The sequence below is a fragment of the Podarcis melisellensis genome, assembly GCF_964234715.1.
Source record: "Podarcis melisellensis genome assembly, chromosome: 3".
In the NCBI taxonomy this organism is placed as follows: Eukaryota; Metazoa; Chordata; class Lepidosauria; order Squamata; family Lacertidae; genus Podarcis; species Podarcis melisellensis.
In genome coordinates this window covers 30,822,183-30,845,778 of record NC_138530.1, presented here as the reverse complement: position 1 = coordinate 30,845,778, position 23,596 = coordinate 30,822,183, and the positions used below count along the sequence as shown (strand labels likewise).

General features: G+C 42.7%; 1 protein-coding gene across 1 annotated transcript in view; it reads left to right on the top strand.

The window, feature by feature from the left end:
* The window catches only part of NVL (nuclear VCP like), a 51,771-nt gene that overhangs the window by 17,366 nt on the left and 10,809 nt on the right, over nucleotides 1-23,596 (top strand). Inside the window, exons 13-19 of the mRNA XM_081903883.1 lie at nucleotides 710-980; nucleotides 2,847-3,065; nucleotides 5,506-5,610; nucleotides 7,012-7,074; nucleotides 7,624-7,743; nucleotides 8,894-8,993; nucleotides 22,459-22,565. Coding sequence (XP_081760009.1) covers nucleotides 710-980; nucleotides 2,847-3,065; nucleotides 5,506-5,610; nucleotides 7,012-7,074; nucleotides 7,624-7,743; nucleotides 8,894-8,993; nucleotides 22,459-22,565 — 985 coding nt within the window. The remainder of the gene's footprint in view (nucleotides 1-709; nucleotides 981-2,846; nucleotides 3,066-5,505; nucleotides 5,611-7,011; nucleotides 7,075-7,623; nucleotides 7,744-8,893; nucleotides 8,994-22,458; nucleotides 22,566-23,596) is intronic.

Here is a 23,596-nt window from a genome sequence, read left to right as displayed (position 1 = left end):
ACATTAATTCTGTTACTGGTATTGTTTAAAGTTTGAGCAGTGAAAAAATGGAGCATTCCTGTGGATCTTCTGCAAATCATGCAGAAATCCACCAAAGTTTAATAAATTATAAATATCTCTGCCCCTTTCATAAGCTCTGGGACAAATAATTAAATAACTTGTTGTCAGATGCTGTGTGGTGGTTGCTTGTGAGTCGTGAGTCAGGAGGCAGGACTCCAACCTGTCTTTTACAGGTTTTATTGTGCAAACTATTTACAGTGCAGATACACAAGTTTCATGTCCATGTTAGTCACTTGCAGAATCCGGGAGTGGTCTCATCCAGCTTTCACCCCAACATAAGAAATTAGATACCCCAAATCTCCGCCTCCCCTCTTTGCGTTTCACCCTTGTGTTCAAGCTGAGCGATGGAAGTGGCATGCGTTCCTCCTGGCCAGCCTGGCTAGGTGAGGCGCTGGGGCTCTTAGCAGCATCTTCAAGCCTTTTCCCACCTTGGCTGGCCCCTTCCCTCTCTTCTCCATTGGAGGTGTGGCTTTTCCCTTCGCTGGAAGAGGAACTGCTCCTCAGAAGCGTCGGAGGCTTTCTGTATCCCAAACGCCCCCTGCCTCCCTCCCCTGTTCCGATGGCAGTCCCCTGACACTTAGGATAATCTTTCTTTCTTTTGTAAAGACTAAAACTGTAGTAACTTCTTCCTTTTTCTTCCCTTTGCCAGAATTCTGAAGACATTGTGTCGAAAACTTAGATTGCAGGAATCTTTTGACTTTGGTCATTTGGCTCATTTGACCCCAGGCTACGTCGGTGCTGATCTCATGGCACTGTGCCGTGAAGCCGCAATGTGTACTGTGAATAGAGTTCTTGTTAAGCTGGAGATGGAGCAGCACAAAGTTATGAGAAGTAACGAAAGGTCATCTGGACAAGACATGGAAAAGGAAACTGAAGAGCTTGTAAGAAAGGATATCAAAGAGTCAGATCTTCCCACTATGGTATGTATTTTCTTTGTTTCCTTTCCCTGTATCCTACTATAACTCTTCTGTAATTTTTAATATTTCCCACTTGGTATGTTGTTGTTGTCATTGAGTCGTGTCCAACTCTTTGTAACCCCATGGACCAGAGCACGCCAGGCACTCCTGTCTTCCACTGCCTCCCGCAGTTTGGTCTGGTAGCTTCGAGAACACTATCCAACCATCTCGTCCTCTGTCGTCCCCTTCTCCTTGTGCCCTCCATCTTTCCCAACATGAGGGTCTTTTCCAGGGAGTCTTCTCTTCTCATGAGGTGGCCAAAGTATTGGAGCCTCAGCTTCACGATCTGTCCTTCCAGTGAGCACTCAGGGCTGATTTCCTTAAGAATGGATACGTTTGATCTTCTTGCAGTCCACGGGACTCTCAAGAGTCTCCTCCAGCACCATAATTCAAAAGCATCAATTCTTCGGCGATCAGCCTTCTTTATGGTCCAGCTCTCACTTCCATACATCACTACTGAGAAAACCATAGCTTTAACTATACAGACCTTTGTTGGCAAGGTGATGTCTCTACTTTTTAAGATGCTGTCTAGGTTTACCATCGCTTTTCTCCCAAGAAGCAGGCGTCTTTTAATTTTGTGACTGCTGTCACCATCTGCAGTGATCATGGAGCCCAAGAAAGTAAAATCTTTCACTGCCACTTGGTATATGCATTAGTATTTCCTTCATTGGGGCAAACTTTGCAAAAACCTGACAGTAGTCTATTAGGAGATGCGTGTGGTCCTCCATATGTTGCTGAACTACAATTCCCATCAGCCCTAGCCAGCATGGCCAAAGGTTAAGGTTGCTGGAAGTTGTAGTCCAACAACGTTTGGTGGGCCAAAGGTTTCACAGCCCTGAACTATAACATCACAAAGTAGCAAGCAAACTTTTGAGTTCTCCAGAACTCATTTTTAGACTGGATGTTCAGTAAAATGATGAGGGAGAACCAGATATACTTCCGTGAGTTCGTTGGAGCAAGCGTGGGATTAAAATGTAGTAATTATAACAGTTTAAAAAAACTCCTTTAACCCTCTCCTTGTAGTGTACAATTTTCAGAGCTGGTGGGATCAGTTGATGATGAATAAACTTTTATTTACTTATTTAGGAAGAATTTATGAGCCACTTGATTTTTTAAAAAACCTAAGCAGTAATAATAATCAATAATATAAAAATAAGATTATGTACATTTATTTTTAGAAGAATAGATATGTGTTAAATTGAAGGGCAAGAATTAATAAATGGCAAAACCTAAAAGCACAAAAAGCAGTGCAAATATGTTCAATTAAAGAGATTTTTTTCCCTTTTTAGAAAAGAGCCTTGGCTTCTAAGGGTCATGCATAAGCAAAAAAACAAAAACAGAACCATAAACTTTTATTGCGCTAGCCAAAGGCCATGGCATCTTCCAAAGAAGGGGGGGGGGGAGAGAAAAACAGCAGTAGCTATGCATGCAGTAAAGCCATGATCAAATCCACCAGAATTCCTTATTACGCAGAATAAAAAGTAATTCTCAAAAGAAGTATGCAGATTAGATCTTGGCGTCTCCTTCATAAGCCAGTAAAACATGAATCTCTGGCATTCTCTGGGAATACATGAATACATTAATGGAATGCAAGACAGTGAATTGCCTATTAAAGTTAATTAGTTTGTGCTTGTCTTGAACTCAATTGTTCCTGCAATATTTCACTACAAAAGGATGCTGTTAAGTTACTGTAGTCCTTGGCCAGTTTCAAGCATGTTGTAACCAAACTCCCGCCTTCATTGTTATTTATCCATACATGATTAAACGTTAGGAGGTTCTCCCTCTAACCTGTTCTTGTATTTCCTGCTACTCCTGATCTTTCTTCTCTAGGATGAATTGCAGAGGCTACTCCAGTTGCTAAAGGAACCAGGCCCCCTTGGGGAAGATCAGCTGCAAAAGCTATGCATTGAGTTGAATGATTTCATTGTTGCGCTCTCTTCGGTGCAACCCTCTGCCAAGAGAGAAGGCTTTGTTACAGTCCCTGATGTGACGTGGGCGGATGTGGGCGCCCTGGAGGATATTCGGGAGGAGCTCACCATGGCAATACTGGTAGGGGCTGGACGCTGCTACAAAGTCCTGTTAATGCACACAAGGCTGAAATAGCTTCTGGAGGTTAAGCTGTGCGATTCTGCCAGGGCATTTTTGTGGGTTTTTTGCTTTAAAGAATATGAGAGGAAATGAGCTGCATTCTTGGCCTATCGAGTTTGAGGGAGCAAGAAATGGTGTAGTGGTTTCACTTGGAAATGGAGGCTTATTGACTAAAGTGCGACATTATAATTAGTCGGCAGCTTCCTTTTCCAGTCAAGTCAGAATGTACTTTGAGAAAAGAGTAAGAGGAAGCAGTACATAGAAAGGAGACATTGCAGTTCCAAATAATTCTTTCTGTCGGACTCCAGCACCAATGAGTCTTGGCCAGGCCTAGCTAATGGTCAGAGAGATAGGAGCCATAGTCCTGCAGCAGTTGGAAGGCCACAGGTTCCCCCCTCACTTGTCTGCAGTATAGTCCTCTTGAGGACTGAACTGTTCCTTTTTTAAAAGGAAAACAAGTGCTATAAAGAGTAACTGCAGTGTGCAGACAGCTGTTACCAGAGATTTGGATGGAGGGAAATACAGACACACCCTGAGTTGGTAATGCATAAAAACAAACAAGTCCTTTTTTAATTTAAGCTTGAGACATGTTGGTGTAACACTGGCTCCCTATATCCCATGGTTTACAAATTGGGCGCCAGGCTCGGGAGTAATAATAATAATAACTCAATATTTATACCCCGCCATCTGGCTGGGTTTCCCCAGCCACTCTGGGCGGCTTCCAACAAAACACTAAAATACAATACCCTATTAAACATTAAAAGCTTCCCTAAACAGGACTGCCTTCAGATGTCTTCTAAAAGTTTGGTAGTTATTTTTCTCTTTGACATCTGGTGGGAGGGCGTTCCACAGAGCGGGTGCAACTACCGAGAAGGCCCTCTGCCAGGTTCCCTGTAACTTGGCTTCTTGCAGTGAGGGAACCGCCAGAAGGCCCTCGGCGCTGGACCTCAGCTTCCTTTTCCACGCCTTGGCCATCTTTGCAAGCATTCTTTATAGATAATGTCAGAGCCAGACGCCTCTCCCCTACTCCCAGCCATGTAAATGAGGATACCAGAGTTTACGCTGTTGTTTGTGAGGAGAATCAGAACTTAACAGGGTTAAACAGTTCTGTGTGACGTCTCACATTCTGAGGCGTGGTTATGTTCACATACGGGAATCTTTCTTTGTGTGAGTTTCCTTTCGTTTTTGGCTGAGAGAGCGAAAGGATGTCTGCTCTCTCGCCGGGCTGATTTATGATGTTTTTCTTCTCATTAAAGACTGTTGGAAATTAGCAAGAAGCTGCGTTCAGTCTGATTTATTACCCACACACAAAGGCAACAGTTTCTCCCGCTGCAAACTCTGCTAACGACTTTGCAAAGAGAGCTGAGGGGAGCTCAAGTTTTTCTATCGGCACAGACGTCCGATCGGCGCAGCAGAAGCGTGCCGGACGCCATCTTATCTTCACATTGTTTGGGTTGAGCGCAAGGAGTCAATAACAGAGGGCTTGAACCCGGGCTTCCTTGCTGCTCGGCATTCCACCATGCCATCTCTGGAGCAGCCGCATGTTTGTGGCCTGGTAGTTGGCTGCTTGTATGTGCAGGAGTAGTTATGCATGCTGTGTTGACTTATGCTGGTTTGATGGTGCTGGGGCCCAGCAGCAAAAGTGTGGGAGGTTGACTTTTCAATGACTTCCTTCCAAGCAATATTCCTTTCCTTTGAAGACACAGCACAATCATTTGCAGGCCTCGGTCGATACTGCTTCTTATCAGTTGTCACTATGCAAGTGCTGTGAACACAAGTTATCTTTAAGCTCTTTTGGTCAACTTTAGCAGGTCGTTTCTTTTTTCATGTAGGGCAGGAGTGGAGAATCTTTTTGGCCCAGTAGGCCAGATCTTTCTCTCCCACACCCATGGGCTAGCTTTGACAGCTGGGCAGAACCATCTACCTGCCAATCATCTGAGGTCATAATGTGGGGGGAAATAGTGACCAAGCAGGATCAATAAGCTAATGAGCTGCGGGGGGATCGGGTCAATCATACTTTCTGCCATATCGAACCTGCCCATCAGCTGACATCACCTGCCTATTGAGGTGATATCACCTTATTGTCAGGTGGGCGTGGCTTCAGAAAATTGGAACTCTGGTGGACCAGGATTGGTCCGAGGTTCCCCAGCCCTGATGTCCTGTTGAGACTTTTCAGAATCTTTCATCTGTACCAAAGATGTGTCTCCCTCGGGAGGTTGTGGACTCTCCTTCCTTGGAAGGTTTTAAGCAGAGGTTGGATGGCCGTCTGTCATGGTTGCTTCAGCTGAGATTCCTGCGTTGCAGGGGGTTGGACTAGATGACCCTTGCGGTCCCTTCCAATTCTGTGATTCTATAAATAGCTGGCACTTCTATTTTCACCTACCAACAACTCTTGTTACAGGCACCCGTGCGGAATCCTGAGCAATTCAGAGCCCTTGGCCTCTCGGCTCCAGCTGGCGTGCTGCTTGCTGGCCCTCCTGGTTGCGGCAAAACGCTACTTGCTAAGGTAACGTTGATATAATCATAGTAACAGCTTGTACTAAGGGATATGGAATCACATTAAATGGGTGTCTCACATCTGGAGCTCCACTGTGTGTCTTGCGTCCGAACCAGCTTGGGCCTCTTGAGTATGCTTTGAACTTGTGGGTCCCTCCTGAAGATCATTTTGCACTTGTTTCTGTGCTGCAGTTGTAAAGCAACCAGGCATTGCTACGAAGTAGTTGTGTGAAGTACTCCTACAAGATGCACTGGTGGCCACTAATTTATGTGACTTGGAAAGGATATTGCCAAGCTTCAGGGACTTGGCGTCCTCCTACCCTTTGGCAGTAGATAAGCAGAACAAAGCGAGAGGAGTGTCTTACCAGTTAGACATTTTAATGATCATAGTGAGAGAACAAAGAATCCATCTCTAGGAATGAAGGTGTTCACCCAATTAAGGATTCCACCCTTGTTACTTCTGTGTCTTGCAACCTGATCTCGCAGCCACTGTGCTTTCTGTGCTACCGCCTTATCTGCTCTCCTTGATCTTGGACTGAGCAGATGGATGCTTTCCAGCAAAAGGGAGTCTGTTAACTCTCTCTCTCTCTCCCAGTTGTTCTTCTCCTAGCTGTTCACCACCCAGTTCTTCCCAACTTCGGTCTTCTGAACTATGTCCTTCTGCAAGCCACTATTCCAAATCTATACTGTCCTCCTCCTGGGAAGATTCAGGATCCTGAGCAGGGGGAGGCTCCCTCCATTCCTTCTCAGTGCAGCCCTCCTCAGCACGATCCCTGACATGTATTGAGTAAATTCATGGAGGATAGGGGTCTCAGAGGATATTGGTCCTGATGGTTAGAAGGGAAACCCCCATTCTTCCCATTTCCCCCTCATTCACATACAGTGATGTGACCTAGTTTTCCCTAACCTGGTGTCCTCTAGATGTTTTGGACTGCAGCATATCCAAGTAGCCAGAGATGGCACTTGGTTGTACCAAGTCACACCATTTTTAACCAGCTCGGTCTGCAGAGCTTTCGGTCATGTAAGTGGTTTGCTGCGCCTCTTTCTGAATTGTGTTACTCATTTTCTTTTTAGGGAGATGATAGTTCAGGGAAAGGACTCTGGCTCCATGACAAGAGTACATGCTTGTATGGAGAAGATCCCAGGTTCAGCCCCTTACATTCCCCTCCTATAGGGCTGGGGTAGATTCCTGGAAGCCACTGCCATTATTGTTAATAACACTGAGCTAGATGGACAAATGTTCTGATTCTGTATAAGGGAGCACCTTGTATTCCTGGGTTATATTTTTGTGTGTTTTTAATGTTTGGTGTATTGTTAGATGCCTGAAGGGTCTTCATGGATGCAAAGTGAGGGCAAAATATGTTGATAAAATTAGTATATGCATCTCTTTATTTCCTTGCCTCTTCCCCAGGCTGTGGCAAATGAGTCTGGACTGAATTTCATATCCGTGAAAGGCCCTGAACTGTTGAATATGGTAAGTTCTGTTTGTTGTGCTCAGTTGTCACTGATTTGGGGTTTGCAGGGAACGTGAAATGTTTTGATGCTCAGCCCAAATTGACTTTACCAAATCCATACTATTAGAATGCGTTTTTACAGTGGTCTGTTAGAGCTGCTGGCCTGCAAGTGAAATGACAAGTTGAATTTGGTAGTTTAATTCTAGCCTAATTCTATGCACCTCTAATGGTTTAGGGTGAGAGGATGCTTTCGGCATGCACTCTGGTTAGAGAGGGCTTGCTTGAAGCTCACAAAAGTTAAAATCTTAAGCGTCCTTCCCCAGCCTTGTGTTTCAGATGTTTTGAACTGCAACTTCCATCAGCTGTAGCTGGCATGGCTAAGATGACTGAAGCTGAGGGAAATTACAGCTCAAAATATCTAGAGGGCTCCAGGTTGGAGAATACTGATCTTGAGGGTAAAGCAATATCTGAACAGGTCCTTTTGACAAGCCTGTTCAAATGATTGGGCATATGATACTTATCTTAAAGATCTTACAGTGCTTTCCCCTCCTTCCTCTGTCCTTTTCCAGTATGTGGGGGAAAGTGAACGTGCTGTACGTCAGGTTTTCCAGCGTGCAAGGAATTCAGCGCCTTGTGTCATATTCTTTGACGAAGTTGATGCTTTGTGTCCCCGGAGATCAGACCGTGAGGTGAGGCTAAAAACACTTCCACCAATAGCTTAGATCCAATGGAGGACTGGGGGAATATGTAAATAGGTGTCTTTTGTCAGATTTTTTTGCTTTCACAATAATCCTATGAACTGCCTGTTAATCCTAGAAAAGAAATTAAGTAACCTGCTCAAACCGCCATAATTACTTTCTGACACAGGCCACATCACCTAAACCTAAACCAACCTGCACACTGATTCATTTATCCCCTGCTTTAAAGTTGTTAAATTTTTAAATAGCAGCAACTTCCTTTATTTTCTCCTTGCCAAAGTAACATCCCAATGCAAATCCTATGGGAACCAAAGTTCCAGCCCAGTGGTCTCGCACAAGATGCAAAATATTCACCATAGTTAGTGACTGGAAGGCCTAAAAGTGTGATCCCAACCTGAGGACCTCAACCAAAGACGCTCTTGTTTATAAGACTTGCCAGGTTCTCTGTCACATTGCGACTGTTTGCACCTGGAAGACAGCAGACCTCCAGGACAACCCTTAACCTCTACAAACTGCTGCCCTTGTGCCCCTCAGTCGGGAGTCATCTACCACCACCCCATCTCCTTTTCTCTGGGAAGTGGCAGGAATCATTCCATACATGGTACCTTCCACAGCCATCTCGGTGTATTCTGAGGTCTGCAACTGCTTAGCACATTAAATCTCAAAGCAGGCTAACTTTAACCCACTGGTTTTGAAGCTCTGTTGTGTAAACTAACCATAGTTACTGTAAACCAGATAAAAACAGCAATCTGCATTTAAGAAAAACAAAAAGGCTCATTTGTGAGGGGATGGGCTAGCAATTCATTAGTATACCTGGACAAACAAGAGCTTAAACTAGTGCTTAGTATTTTTTACTCCATCTTTCACTTGAAACAGCTCCCAGAACGTGTTACAGGTACCAGTAATAATATTAACAAGGCTATGGAAATGCTGGATGACCCTAGAACGTGGATGGTGGACTGCATCCTTAGGACCTCCCCACTTCCAAGTTTGACAGAAGGGTGGGGCCACCCCTTTATGACACTGTGACTATCTCAGTTCCTCTCAGCTGGTCAGCAATGTGAGTCAGCTAAGATGCGCTGTCAGCATCAATCAGTTTCTTTTTAACATCTTTTTGTCATCTTTTCAATTCACTTCATAGTCGGGTGCCAGTGTCCGTGTAGTGAACCAGTTGCTAACAGAGATGGATGGCCTGGAATCTCGTCGTCAGGTTTTCATCATGGCAGCCACCAACAGGCCAGGTAAGAATGGTTAAAACAGTTGTAGCTCCACCTTAGGAGCCTTGTGTGGGTGTCTGTTCTGCCACATGTACACATGTCTTGTAGCAAAAGGGGTACCCGTGGTGAGTCAAAATAAGGATCAGCCAGAGACAGCAACTGGAGAATAAGAAGGTGAGGTTTATTGCCAGGCAATAATGGACCCAGTTGGAATATTTTCCAAAGAACTGGGACCCCGATTGACAGAAATCCAGAGGTCTTTATACCTGAGTAAATCACAGCAAATCATTGATCATCAGACAATCACGAGGGACTCACAATATTGTCAGCGAAAATTAGCCAATCAGCAAGCGGTTGTCACACTGCTTGACCCCTGCTCAAGCCTTGGTCAGCACCGGGTTCAAGTTCTGCTTTCCGAAGCTTGCAATGACGCTCTGTCTAACCTTTCCCCTAGTTATGACAGGACCGGAGCTTGGACATTTTGTGGTTTTGCTCTTCCTGTTCTGTGGATTAATTTAGCCTGTATCTGAGGGGAATTTGTACCAGAATCTCTGATTCATGTCTTTGTCCGAGGTACACAGATGTTTAGGGGAAAGGTCAGCTCCTAACTTTGCTGTTTCAAGCAGTTTGCAGTTTGCTAAGCACAGCTTCCTTTTGATTCAAAATGGATTTATAAAGTACCGTAATCCTTGATTTGTATAAGCATATTTGGATATATATTGAATATATTGGTTACTGATAACTGATTATATAGATAGCATAGGGGTAGCCCTTCTTCCTTGCCTCAGTCTGAAATCAGCAGCTTAAGTACGGCATATGTTAATTGGGTTGTTGTTTTTATTTTGATTATATATATATATATATATGCTTTCGTAGATTTTATATATATTTCGTAGATATATGATATATGCTTTCGTAGATATATATATATATTGTGATATATATATTGTGATTTTTATGTTGATCTTGTTCTGTGAGCTGCTCTGAGACCTCCATGTATAGGGCAGTATATAGATTCAATAAATAAGTATAAGAATAAATAAGAATAACGTATGTGGTTTATACACACAATCACAGGGAAATTGTGTGTGTAAAGCAGCAGTTATTTTAGGGATTTGAGAAGCAACACACTGTGTGCATTTGAATTTTGGTGCCTCTACTTAAGAAGCTGGGATCTGAGCTATGGTCAACAGCTTTGGAACAAAGCCAGCAGCTTAATATTGTGACTTGTTTTGAAACCATTAATCATAGTTTCCCAGCGTGGATGAAATGTGAAACCATAGTTAATGGGATGTTTCCTGGGTTGTTTGCTGGCTCACATAAAAAGACTGCCTGTGCAGCCAGGAGGAAGGACTAGAGATTGCTTGACGTACCCATGGCCTCTCGGGTTGCTGGTCTACCTGATGAGCTCTCTGAGGTGAGGTGTCTCTAGGGAAGCTGTCCTAGGTTGTCGTCTCGAACCCAGATAATAGTCTGAGGGCAAGCTGATTTTATTTTTTCCCTCCTCTTTGATAGTCTGCACCGTTTCTTGCTGGTTCATTTGCTGAACAGAGGCAAGTTTTCTCAAAAGCCTGATGGTCTTTTCCAGTTGACCCTGCTTTGCCAGAGAGGTGCAGGTTGTCTTCTTATTCCACAAAGAACCATAAAAATGAAGTCAAAGCAGAAAATCAATGATCTGACTAAATATAAAGAAAGTAATTTCATAGCTTATGCAGGTTTAACCTGGCAGCAGTTCCTGCTTCAAGTGAATTTGGCAAGGAATGGCCCCCTGTAACCACAGAAGAAATTAGTGGCCTTATTCAATCTCTTAAATCAGGGAAAGCCCCGGGTGCTGATAATATCCCACCAGAAATTCTTAAGGCAAATGTTGAATGGTGGGCCCCTGTGTTAGCTGCCTTGTTCACTAGTATAAATCAAGCGGCTATTATCCCCGAGGACTGGGGTTTAGCCATCATCATTCCAATATTCAAGAAAGGAAACAGAACTGAGCCAGCTAACTACAGACCAATCAGTCTATTAAGTATTATTAGCAAACTGTACGCTGCTCATTTATGTGATAAATTAGTGGAGTGGATGGAAAGAGAGCAAATTCTATCAGAAGCTCAAGCTGGCTTTAGAGCAAAGCGTTCAACTATAGACCAGGCCCTTATCCTTCAACACCTGGCAGATAAATACTCTAGAAAAGGGGGGTCTTTATATGCAGCTTTTGTGGATTTTAAATCTGCTTTTGATCTAATACCAAGGGATAGACTCTGGGAAAAGCTTGGCGCTACAAACGTAGATAAATGCTTATTACGCCTTATCCGTGGTCTATACGAAAACACCAGGGTGAGGGTAAGATGCGATCGGTCAGGCCATCTAACTAAAGAAATTCAAACACACTATGGGGTTATACAAGGATGTGTCCTCGGCCAACGCTATTTAATTTCTACATCAACTCTCTAGCAGTAAATATGGCGAAAGAAAATGCCCACCCTCCCAAACGGGCAGATTTGCCCCTCCCGGTGCTTCTGTATGCGGACGACACAGTCCTACTCTCCTTTTCCCGCGTTGGCTTGAGGAAGCTTTTGAGATCACTTGCTGACTATTGTCAAGCGGAACAACTATCAATAAATTACAGCAAATCTAAAATTATGGTGTTTTCAAAAAAAAGGAAACACAAATGGAGAATAAATGGTCAACCTATTGACCAGGTAGCAACTTTCAAATACCTGGGAATAACTTTTCAGGAAAGGGTCTCGTGGCACCAACAGATGAAAAACGCCATTGCCAACGCAGGAAGGGCCAATAAAGCCCTTACAAGATTTTTTCACGGGAAAGGGGGTAAATACGTTCCGGCGGCCTCCCAGGTTTTTGCTGCAAAAATACTCCTACAACTCACTTATGGATCCCAGGTTTGCAGTTTTAAAAATTTTGCGCCTATGGAGGCATTTCAAAGAAAAATTCTATCGGTGTCTATTGGGGATCCCCCCCCCTGTGTATCTAATATAGCTGTCCGCTTAGAAGTTGGACAACCACCCGTTAACGCGCGGTTGTGGATTCTAAAGATACACTACTGGTTAAAACTTATTTTTTCCCCGGCCGGTTTGGCTCCTTTAACACTCTTAGACACCTTTCATTCTACCTGGAAAGCTTCCCTGTTTGAAAAGATAAGAAGCTTGGAATTCTCCCCGCAGATCTTGATAGTGGCAGGATATGAGAGAGCCAAAAGTCAAGTGCTTCAACGCATTAGGGACATAGAGTTGCAATGTCATATGTGCAAAATGGATAAACATGCCACAATTAGAGATTTTGGGAGAGGGTTTTCACCTGCAAATTATCTGGCTGATTTACAAATACCTAAGTACAGACACTCCTTTACCCTGGCCAGATGTAACGTTCTGCCCTCTGCCCTGCTGCTAGGCAGATATGAGGGCAAACCATATGAGTCACGTGTTTGCCTATGTGTCTCATCGGAAGTGGAAACAAGTCTGCATGTATTGCTGCACTGTAGTTACTACGAGGATCTACGCCTGACCTTTATTGCCGCAGTTCTACAAAAGCTTAAAAATAAACCAGAACTCCAACGTATGAGAGCCTTGGTAGAAGATAAGGTTCCTGAAATTACGATCAATGTTGCCAAATTCTGTGCAGTCGCTATTAGGCGCAGGAAACAAGAGCTTTCCAATGTCAATATGCAGGCGAAGGCAATTACTTAATTTTATTTATGCTGTCTAATTTTAAATTGCTGTTATGGCTTAATCTGTATTGAAATTGTCCTTTGTTTTTTCCGGTGTTATGTTTCGCTGACTAGCTGTACGAGTTAATCTGGTCTGTCACCGTTTAATAAAATTTGATTTGAACCTGGCAGCAGTGGCAAGGGAGCAACTTAGTGGCTATAGCTACAGCCTGTCTGCTGTGATTAACTCATGTGACCCAGTCAAGAAACCAGGCTGTTCAAGGTCACAATATTCCCTAATATAAAATCTACCCTTTCCTCTTTTTGTTGGTGCAGAACAACCATTCCTAAATGGAATTATATCAATTAAAATCCAGGACTTCCGGGTTAGCGCCATTGACTAATGGCGGATTCCCTCCGAGCTCCGGAGGGAATCGGCTCCACAGGATCGGGTCTCGTCCGCGGCGGCGACGCGGGGACCCTCAAAAATCACAGGCGCAGATGCCTGTGAGCATGGTGACTCGGCGGGCACCATTTGCGCCCCCCCAAACTGCGAAGGAGCCTTTTTAAAGGCTACGGAATGGGACGGGGTACAACGTGGTGCTGTGAGTAGACTGCTACTTCTGTGGAGCGAAGCCGCATGCCATTGTCGGAGAAGCCCTGACTTTTTCCTTGGAACATTTGGACTTAAAAATAAGAACCCATGAGTAAATACAGAATTCGGAATTTAAAGAAAATTTTGTTGAATTAGGAACGAGCGGGGAAGGGTTAAAAAGGAAGTCCGCCCTCCCCCTCTTTGTAGATATTTTAAAGCAAAGATGCTGCTATCTAAGGTCGAGAGAATCTTTTTTCTTTTCTTTAAAAGTTCTTAACCTTCACGGTTTGACACTACAAGAATTTTACCGGAGGATAAAAGTAACTTTGGGAGTTAAAGTTTCACCCCCCCGAACCCGGGGGCGTCCCGCGAGAGAGCCTGTTGATGAAGTACTGAAGAGTTTGGCAGCTGTCAAGCTAGCTGTCAAAGGAAAGGAAAAAGGGAACTTTGTCTTTGTCGCTTCTGTTGGCTATATTTGTTGCAATTTTTTGAAAATAAGAGAGACCTGATACAAACTAACTTGTTTATTGGGTTTAAATCAAAAGACAGTAAAGTACCAAAATCCCCCTCGTGGGGGGTAGGGACATTACAAGAATGGCTGAAGGAAATAAAAATCAGACTGAACTTAATAGAATACTTGTTCTCCTGGGAAAGTTATAAGATCAGACCGATGTTTTGACTACAAGTGTGAACACTTTGGTCTTGGCAGTAAATAACATTGTGGAGACTGATAAGGAGTGGAAGCAAGAAATTTACACAATTGAACAATCAGAGAAATCAGAGAGCCATGAGAATATGGAGAAAGAGACACATGTTGTTTTTGAAGAAAAGGAAGGAAGAGTTCTAAACTTGCAGATGTTAAAGGAGAGCTATAATTCGGGGCCTGACACGAAGGCAATAAAGGAGAATAAAAATTGGAGGTGGAAAGTCTGGCTTGAGATGGAAAATGAAGACCTAAGGATCACAAATTTGACCAAGGTGGAAGCTGGAGTTTGGGGAACTTTTGGACTTGAGAGGAAGATGAAACTAGGTTTGGAGCACCCCATAAGTGTTAATTTTAAACATGGAGGATTAGTTGGAAAAAACATGGATCCTGAGGGGAGGGAGCTCAACATCAAGGACTGTCAAAGAAGCCGACAGAGAGGAACTGAGGGTGACTTAAGAGCCTCGGACGTGAGATCTCCAGGCTAAACAGTATAAGATGAACAATTGTTGGGGACCAAAACCGGGAAAGGGGGGGTGGAGTTTGGTAATCCAAAGGGTATATAATTATAAATTACTTTGTTTTAATGTGTTGATTATTTGTATGGAAGTTGGGAAAGCCGTGGAAGGGAAATATTGGTCGACCTTAAGAAATATGCTTAAGAATAAGAGATGATGTATAAGTTGATGTTTAAGTTTAGATAAGTTAAAATTGGTCTTTAGAAGGGTTAAATTAAAATGAAAATAAGAATTGCAAAAATAATTTAAGGAAATAGAAGAAAGAGGAAAGGTAAATTTACAATATGTAAAAATTATTAATTGAAGGTTGAGAAATAAGTAATAAGAATTTGCTGGAATAACAATTGAATTGGAATACAAGAAGGGGAGGTGTGAGGAGGTCTGAGAAAGAAGTTATATGAAAATAAGCAATTGAAATTTCATATGTTTTTAATTGTTCTTTTTAAGTTTTTTTTGTATTTTTGTTACTTTTTTTGTCTATTTTTGTTATGTTTGTTATTGAAAACGCTAATAAATATTCATTGTGAAATTACGATCAATGTTGCCAAATTCTGTGCAGTCGCTATTAGGCGCAGGAAACAAGAGCTTTCCAATGTCAATATGCAGGCGAAGGCAAATACTTTATTTTATTTATGCTGTCTAATTTTAAATTGCTGTTATGGCCTAATCTGTATTGAAATTGTCCTTTGTTTTTTCCAGTGTTATGCTTCACTGACTAGCTGTACGAGTTAATCTGGTCTGTGACCGTTTAATAAAATTTGATTTGAACCTGGCAGCAGTGGCAAGGGAGCAACTCAGTGGCTATAGCTACAGCCTGTCTGCTGTGATTAACTCATGTGACCCAGTCAAGAAACCAGGCTGTTCAAGGTCACAATATTCCCTAATATAAAATCTACCCTTTTCTCTTTTTGTTGGTGCAGAACAACCATTCCTAAATGGAATTAAATCAATTAAAATCCGGGACTTCCGGAGGCGGCGCGTCCGGCAATGGCTGCCCTCTTCTAACTGCGAAGAGGGAGCTCCGCAGAAACGAGTTGTCCGCTACGGCGAAGCGGAGCCCACATCGGAAAACCACAGGCAGCGAAAGCCTGTGGCCGTGGGACTCGGCGGGCACCAGGAGCGCCCCCCGAAACGTAGAAGGGGCCTCGTAAGAGGTCCCGGAACGTGGAAGGGTTGGCGCGGTGCTGTGAGTCAATCACTCTTTCTGTGGAGTGAAGCCGCGTAGCTGCTGTCGGTAAGCGCTGTCCTCTTTTCCTGGGGACATCCGATCCGAAAACAACAACTCGTGAGTAAGAAAAGAAAAGAAAGATTTGGAGGCTAAATTATTGCTAATTCGGCTAAAAGCAAGAGACGAAACCATGAAGTCTGTCTCTGGCCACTGCTTAAGATTTAAAGCAAAGACTTTGATGTTTGGAGCCTTTGAAGAGGCGTTAAAAGGCAATTGACTCTTACATCTGTTTAAGTTGCTTTGGGATTTAACCCTTTAGAAGCCTTATTTCGTAACATGAACTGTGTTTTACCTTTTCTGCTGGATTTACAAATTGACAGAGAACCCCAGGCAGGCGGACTGCCTAGATAACAGAACTGTCAGATTGCAAGTTTTTGATACTTTGTTGCTTGGAGCTGCTACAAGCTGAGCTTTAGTGGAATTGTTACTTTGAATCGCTCTATCCTGCACTTATTGAGACTTTGTTATTTATTGAGACCAACTCTGCTAAATACAAGGAAACTGAAGGTTTCTTGGAAATCAAAGGCTGTCTGGACATTGTTTTTGAAGTATTTGGAATTTGGAAGAATTTTGAAGTTTTTAAAAATTGACATTAATAACCTGACTTCTTCCCTCTAACATAAATGAGCTCCCTCTAGAGGACTTTGGATTTACAAACATATGTGACTTTCCTTTCTGTTTCCTTTCCTCTTACTTGGTTGTTTACTTTATGGGCTTGTGGATTCTCATGGGAATATACTCAATCTGACCTTGACTTAGACAGAACTGGAATGAGTGGAACTGGGAGACCAGCAAGAGCGTCTAAAGGGAAAAAGCAAACAACCTTGAATTTACTTTCACAGCCGCGCAGATCATCTGTCCCTGATGTTTTGGAACTAGAAGAAACTGAGCAAGAAGATATGGCAACAGGTGGATCTGCTTCAGTATTAGAGAAAATACTCGAAAAACTGGAAGGCTTAGACAAAAAAGTGGATGAACAAACGGTAAAGATTGATCAGACCAGAGACAGTGTCAACAAACTAACTGAATAAGTCACCTTGAACGCACAAGCAATTGGCAATTTATCTGAATCCACTGCAGAAAATCGGAAATTGCCATAGGAAGCCATTCAGAAAACTGTGGCACTGGAGCAGGAGGTAAGACCGCTGCACAAGCAGGTTGGGGAACAACAGGCCTATCTGTCTATGATCGAACTTCGGGCCCGCGAAAATAACTTAAAATTGAGGTTTATACCAGAACTTGAACCCGAACAAGGGAACTTAATTGAGTTTTTGACAAAGGAATTTTCCAAGTGGTGGCCTTTGGAGGAAGAAAAGGACTTTAAAATTGTGACTGCCTTTAGACTTGGAAAATCAACAAGGAAAGACAAGCCTAGAGATTGTTTGATTACTTTGAGATCCAAGAAGGAAAGAGACAAAATATTAGGACTACATTACGGAAAGTCACTTGAAATTTTGGACAAAAGAGCAGAGATTTATAAGGATATTCCAAAACAACTTTTGGACCTTAGATCCACCTACTTTGAACTAGTCAGGCTACTGAGGAGCAACTCAATTATCTTCAGATGGGAATTTCCCCAAGGATTATCATTTACGTTTAGAGGGAAGAAGGTGAAAATTAAAACAGCTGAAGACAGACATAAATTTTTGAACACCTACGGAGAGGACCTTCAGAAAGGGATTGAAAGACCTCCAGGGGCTGGATCACAGCTTGAACCTACACCTTCGGGGTCTGAAGACCAGGACAAAAAGATACCACCACCAGGGCAATAACAGATCTGTCCAGGATGTCTCTGCAACTTCTGAGTTGGAACATAAATGGCGCCAACATCCCAGAGAAAAGGAGAAGGATATTGCATATTTTGAAAAAAGAACAATTGGACATTATTTGCTTGCAAGAAACACATGTGACTAGGCTACACAGAAAAGTGCTAATAAATAAAAGATTAGGCCAAGAATTTATCTCATCGGATCGAGTAAAGAAAAGAGGCGTGGTGATATATGCAAAAGAGAGCCTGTCACCAAAATTTCTATTTAAAGATGAACAAGGAAGAATCCTGGCAATTGAGATTCAGACTCAAGGAGAAAAGTTTTTGATATTAGGAATTTATGCGCCAAATGAGGGAAAATCGGAATTCTACAAGAAGCTGCATGAGATAATGCTGGACTATTTGAACTATGGTAACATCATTATGATGGGAGATATGAATGGGGTGGTATCAACCAACATGGATAAGTCACATAGCCAAAATGTAACAAAAGAAGGCAGACTACCTAAAACATTTTTTGAATTGACTGACAACATGGACTTGATTGACATCTGGAGAACAAAGAACCCTCTAGGGAGAGAAGGAACATTCTTTTCTGAAGCCCAACTGACATGGACAAGAATCGACCAAATATGGACAACTAGAGGCCTGGCACCCAAGATAAAAAAAGTGGAAATCTGCCCAAAGACCTGCTCTGACCATAACGCTGTAAAGATGGATATGAGACTAACTCCAACCGGCTCCTTCAGATGGAGGATGAATGACAACCTGTTTAGAGATCAGGAGATTGTTAAAAAGGCCCAAAAAGCTTTGAAGGACTACTTTGAGATAAATTTGAACACCATGGTGGAAAAAAGAACTGTCTGGGACGCAAGTAAGGCGGTTATGAGGGGGTTTCTGATACAACAGAATACTATAAAGAAAAAAGCACAGAATGAGAAAAAAGACAAGATTTTGGAGAAAATTAAAGAAGGTGAGAAGAAGTTAAGATTGAGACCGAAGTCAAAGGAGATTTTAAGAGAAATTAAACTTTACCAAGCACAATATGCAAAACTGATAAATCAGGAAGTGGAATGGAAAGTTAAGATAATGAAACAAAGATCCTTTGAATCGGCAAACAAATGTGGAAAGCTGCTAGCATGGCAGCTGAAAAAGAGACAAAAACTGAACACGGTTACAAATTTAGAGATCGAAGGAAGAAACATCCAGAACCCAGTGGAGATCAGAAAGTGTTTCCAGAGATATTTTAAACAATTATATATACAAGGGCCGCAAAACGAATCGGAGATAGAACAATTTTTAAAGAAGAATGGTTTACCAAGGCTGTCTCTGCGAAATAGAACAATCCTGAACCATAAAATAACACAACAAGAGATTGAGGAAGCCATTCAGAACATGCAACTGGGCAAATCTCCAGGGCCAGATGGACTTACCTCCAAGTATTATAAGACATTGAAAGACTACTTGATACATCCATTAATGGAGGTTTGCAATGAAATTATGGAGGGGAAGAAGGCACCAGAGTCGTGGAAAGAAGCTTTCATCACATTGATACCCAAACTAGAAACTGAAAAGACACAACTTAAGAACTACCGCCCCATCTCCCTCCTAAATGTGGATTACAAAATATTTGCAGACATTTTAGCAAGTAGACTTAAAATAGTGTTAAATGAAGTGATTCACAAGGACCAAGCAGGCTTTCTCCCAGGCAGACATTTGTTTGCTAATACAAGGAACATTATTGATATTCTGGAACTTTTGCAAACAAATATTAACACAAAGGCAGTATTGATATTTATAGATGTGGAGAAGGCCTTTGACAACATTTCTTGGAAATTTATGAAGAAAAACTTGGAAGGAATGGGAGTGGGGCGGGGGTTTGAGAATGGGATAGAGGCAATTTATTCGGAGCAAAAGGCAAAATTGATAGTGAACAATGTGGTGACGGAAGAGTTTAAAATTGAAAAAGGAACACGACAAGGTTGTCCTATTTCCCCTTTGTTATTTATTTCAGTCCTGGAAGTGCTCTTAAATATGATTAGAGGAGACCGGTTGGTGGAAGGTATTCAGGTCGGAGCGAAACAGTATAAACTTAAAGCATTTGCAGATGACCTAGTATTGACCTTACAGGAGCCAGAGCCAAGTACCAAAAGGGTATTGCAACTGATTTATGAGTTTGGTCGGGTGGCGGTATTTAAACTTAACAAGCAAAAAACCAAGGTTTTAGAAAAAAATTTGACATATTCAGAATCAGAAAGGTTTCAGAAAGAGACAGAATTAAATGTGGTTAAAAAAGTAAAATACCTAGGGGTAAATATAACAGCAAAGAATATGAACTTATTTAAAGACAACTATGAAAAATGCTGGTCTGAAATTAAAAGGGATCTAGAAGTTTGGTCAAGACTGAAACTTTCCTTGTCAGGACGTATTGCTGCTATTAAGATGAATGTATTGCCAAAAATGCTGTTCTTGTTTCAAACTTTGCAGATTGTGGATAAAATGGAGTGTTTTGGGAGGTGGCAGAGAGATATATCTAAATTTGTCTGGCAGGGCAAAAAGCCCAGAATTAAGTTTAAGATATTAACTGATGCTAAAGAAAGGGGGGGCTTTGCCCTGCCAGACTTAAAGTTGTACTATGAATCAGCAGCTTTCTGCTGGTTGAAGGACTGGCTGCTTCTTGAAAATACGGATGTTTTAGATTTGGAAGGATTTAACAATGCTTTTGGATGGCATGCATATCTGTGGTATGACTAAGGTTAAAATTCATAAGGCTTTCAAGAACCATGTTGTCAGAAAAGCAGTGTTTAATGTCTGGACAAAATATAAGGACTTATTGGAAAATAAGACCCCAAGGTGGCTATCACCTATGGAAGCTAAGGCTGTGAAAAGACCCAATATGGAGGTCAAATGGCCGAAATACTGGGAAATACTAGAAAGAGATGGAGACAACTGGAGGTTGCAGAGTATGGAGAAACTAAAGGGGAAAGTGCGAGATTGGCTACATTATGCTCAGATCAAAGAAGTTTTTAAGTTGGACAAAAAAATAGGATTCCAGGTGGAAAAATCAAAGTTAGAAACAGAATTGTTAGAACCCAGTTCTAAGATACTTTCAAGAATGTATAACTTGCTGCTAAAATGGAACACACAAGATGAAGCGGTCAAATCAGCCATGATAAAATGGGCACAGGACATAGGGTATAATACAGTGGTGCCCCGCAAGACGAACGCCTCGCAAGACGAAAAATCCGCTAGACGAAAGGGTTTTCCGTTTTGGAGGCGCTTCGCAAAACGAATTCCCCTATGGGGTTGCTTCGCAAGACGAAAAAAATCTTGCATCCCCCCGCGGGTTTTTTCCGCTTTTTCCGCCCTTTTCTTAAGCCGCTAAGCCGCTTATCAGCTGTTCCGCTGATAAGCCGCTTAACAGCTGATCGCTGAAAGCCGCTTGACAGCTGTAGCGCTAATCCGCTAAGCTGTCAATGGGCTTGCTTCGCAAGACGAAAAAACCGCTATACGAAGAGCCTCACGGAACGGATTAATTTCGTCTTGCGAGGCACCACTGTATCATGTTTGCTGACTGGGAAAAGTTATGGACCACCGGTTTGAGATTTACGGCATGTAATGCCTTGAAAGAAAACATTATGAAAATGATATACAGGTGGTACATGACCCCAGTCAAGCTCGCAAAGATATACCATTTGCCAGATAATAAATGTTGGAAATGTAAAGAAACTGAAGGAACATTCTTTCACCTCTGGTGGACCTGCCCTAGAGTTAAGGCTTTCTGGGAAATGATATATAATGAGCTGAAAAAGATATTTAAGTATAGCTTTTCTAAGAAACCAGAGGCCTTTCTTCTGGGCATTGTCGGCCAGAGGGTGCAAAAGAAAGATCGAACTTTTTTTATGTACGCCACAACAGCAGCAAGGATACTCATTGCTAAATACTGGAAAACTCAAGATTTGCCCACACTGGAAGAATGGCAGATGCAACTGATGGACTATATGGAACTGGGGGAAATGACTGGCAGAATCCGAGACCTGGGAGAAGAACTCGTGGAGGAGGATTGGAAGAAATTTAAGGACTACTTACAAAAACATTATAAATTGTATGAATGTTAAGAAAGATGTAAGATTTGCAATAACATGGTACCAACAAACTAGCTAAAAGGAATAAGAACTTAAATGCCATTAAAAGAAAAGACAAATTTTGGATAAATATCACTTCAAAAATAAGATTCTAGAATTGTGGTTTAAATTTTTTAAAGTTTGAGATTTTATATTGGAAAATTGTACTATTAGAATTGAAACAAGTTAATAATTTGCTGGTAAAAATTATGAGTTCAGAATGCAGGAACGAGAGTCGTGAGGAAGTCCAAGGAGGAGAATGAACTGTGGATATTGGAAAACTATATGTAACTTTGTATGCTTTTTATTATCAAAAACTTTTAATAAATATTATTATTTTAAAAAAATCAATTAAAATCCTCATGGGCATGAAAGGTGAAGGTAGGGGAGCAAACAAGTCCAAGGTTCACCATGAGTCTTATACCCTGGAGGGAATTGTTTCCTGTTACAACAGAACCGGGCCACTGTGTTTATGCCATATTAATCTTTACCAAGCTATGAGAGGACTCCTTTCAACATCTAGGATGGCGGAAGTGAGTGGTCAGCCACCTGTGTCCTTCTTTTGACTTCAGGATGCTGAGTCATCAGATGTCTGCTACTAATCCAGAGTCCTTTTTTTAAAGAGTTAACTGTGCCAGCTACCTAAAATAAACACACCACTTGCTTCTGGGTAATCAACGTAATATGTGCATAAACCCCATAATTTCGCAGTAAAGAAGAGCTATGTAGTTGTGGTAAATGATGGCATTCCTTCTTTCTGGAGAGAAGGCACTTTGAGAAATGTAGTATTCTGTTCTCAAAAGCTTCCTGTGGTCTGCCTTCTGGGTGTGTCTTCCTTGTGTGCTTCCAGTTTTGAATCCAGAGTCTAAATAGGATTTTACCGTTTCTCTATCAGATATTCTAGATCCAGCTATTTTGCGCCCTGGAAGACTGGATAAAACACTCTACGTCGGTTTGCCACCACCTTTGGATCGCCTTGCCATTCTAAAGACTATTACTAAAGTAAGTGTGTGTGTGTGTGTGTTTAAAGTAATTTTCCCCAGAGCTTTACCTTACTCAGAATAGTTACCGTATTTTTCGCACCATAGGGCGCACCGGACCATAGGGCGCACCCAGTTTTTAGGGGGGGAAATCAAGAAAAAAAAAATTCCCCCCCAGTCCCAAAGAGCAGCGTACAGGCTGCGCACAACCTCTCCCTGCCGGAGGGGTTGCGTGCGGCTATGGAGCAAGCCAAAGCAGCAAGCGGGATGGATCCCGCTCGCTGTTTTGGGTTCCCCTTTAGCCCCGTGCAGCCTCTCCCGGGACCTACCGCCGTGCGTGCAAGGCTTGCAGACACTCGCCCGAAGTACGGTGAGCCCTCTGGAGGGCTCCCTGTGCTTCGGGCAACAGGCTGCCACCCCAAGCCTCGCGCGCCCGGCAGGAGCTCCTGCCGGGCGCGCGAGGCTTGCAGACACTCGCCCGAAGCACGGGGAGCCCTCCGGAGGGCTCCCTGTGCTTCGGGCAACAGGCTGCCGCCCCAAGCCTCGTGCGCTCAGCGGGACCTCCCGCCGGGCTTGCAAGGCTTGCGGATAGCTTCCTGAAGCCTGGAGAGCGAGAGGGGTCGGTGCGCACCGATGCCTCTCGCTCTCCAGGCTTCAGCGAAAGCCTGCATTTGCACCATAGGACGCGCACACATTTCCCCTTCATTTTTGGAGGGGAAAAAGTGCGTCCTATGGAGCGAAAAATACGGTAAACGTAAACTGAATGCATAAGAATAGCATTGTTCAACTGCTAAAAAAAGAAATAAATCTTTTATGCTCCTTAGTCTATTTTCCAATATCTACTGCTCCTTAATCAATGATGCATAATCTGGTACAAGATTATTACATTCTTCATCTCATAACGTACAGATGGGGAACCTATGATGAACCACAGTCCCCACTTATCCCTGACTATTGCCCATGTTGGCTTAGGCTGATAGGAGTTTGAATCCAACAACGTCTGGCGGATCACAGGTTCCCAAGAGATGCATTGCAAAAGCAGCACCATATCTC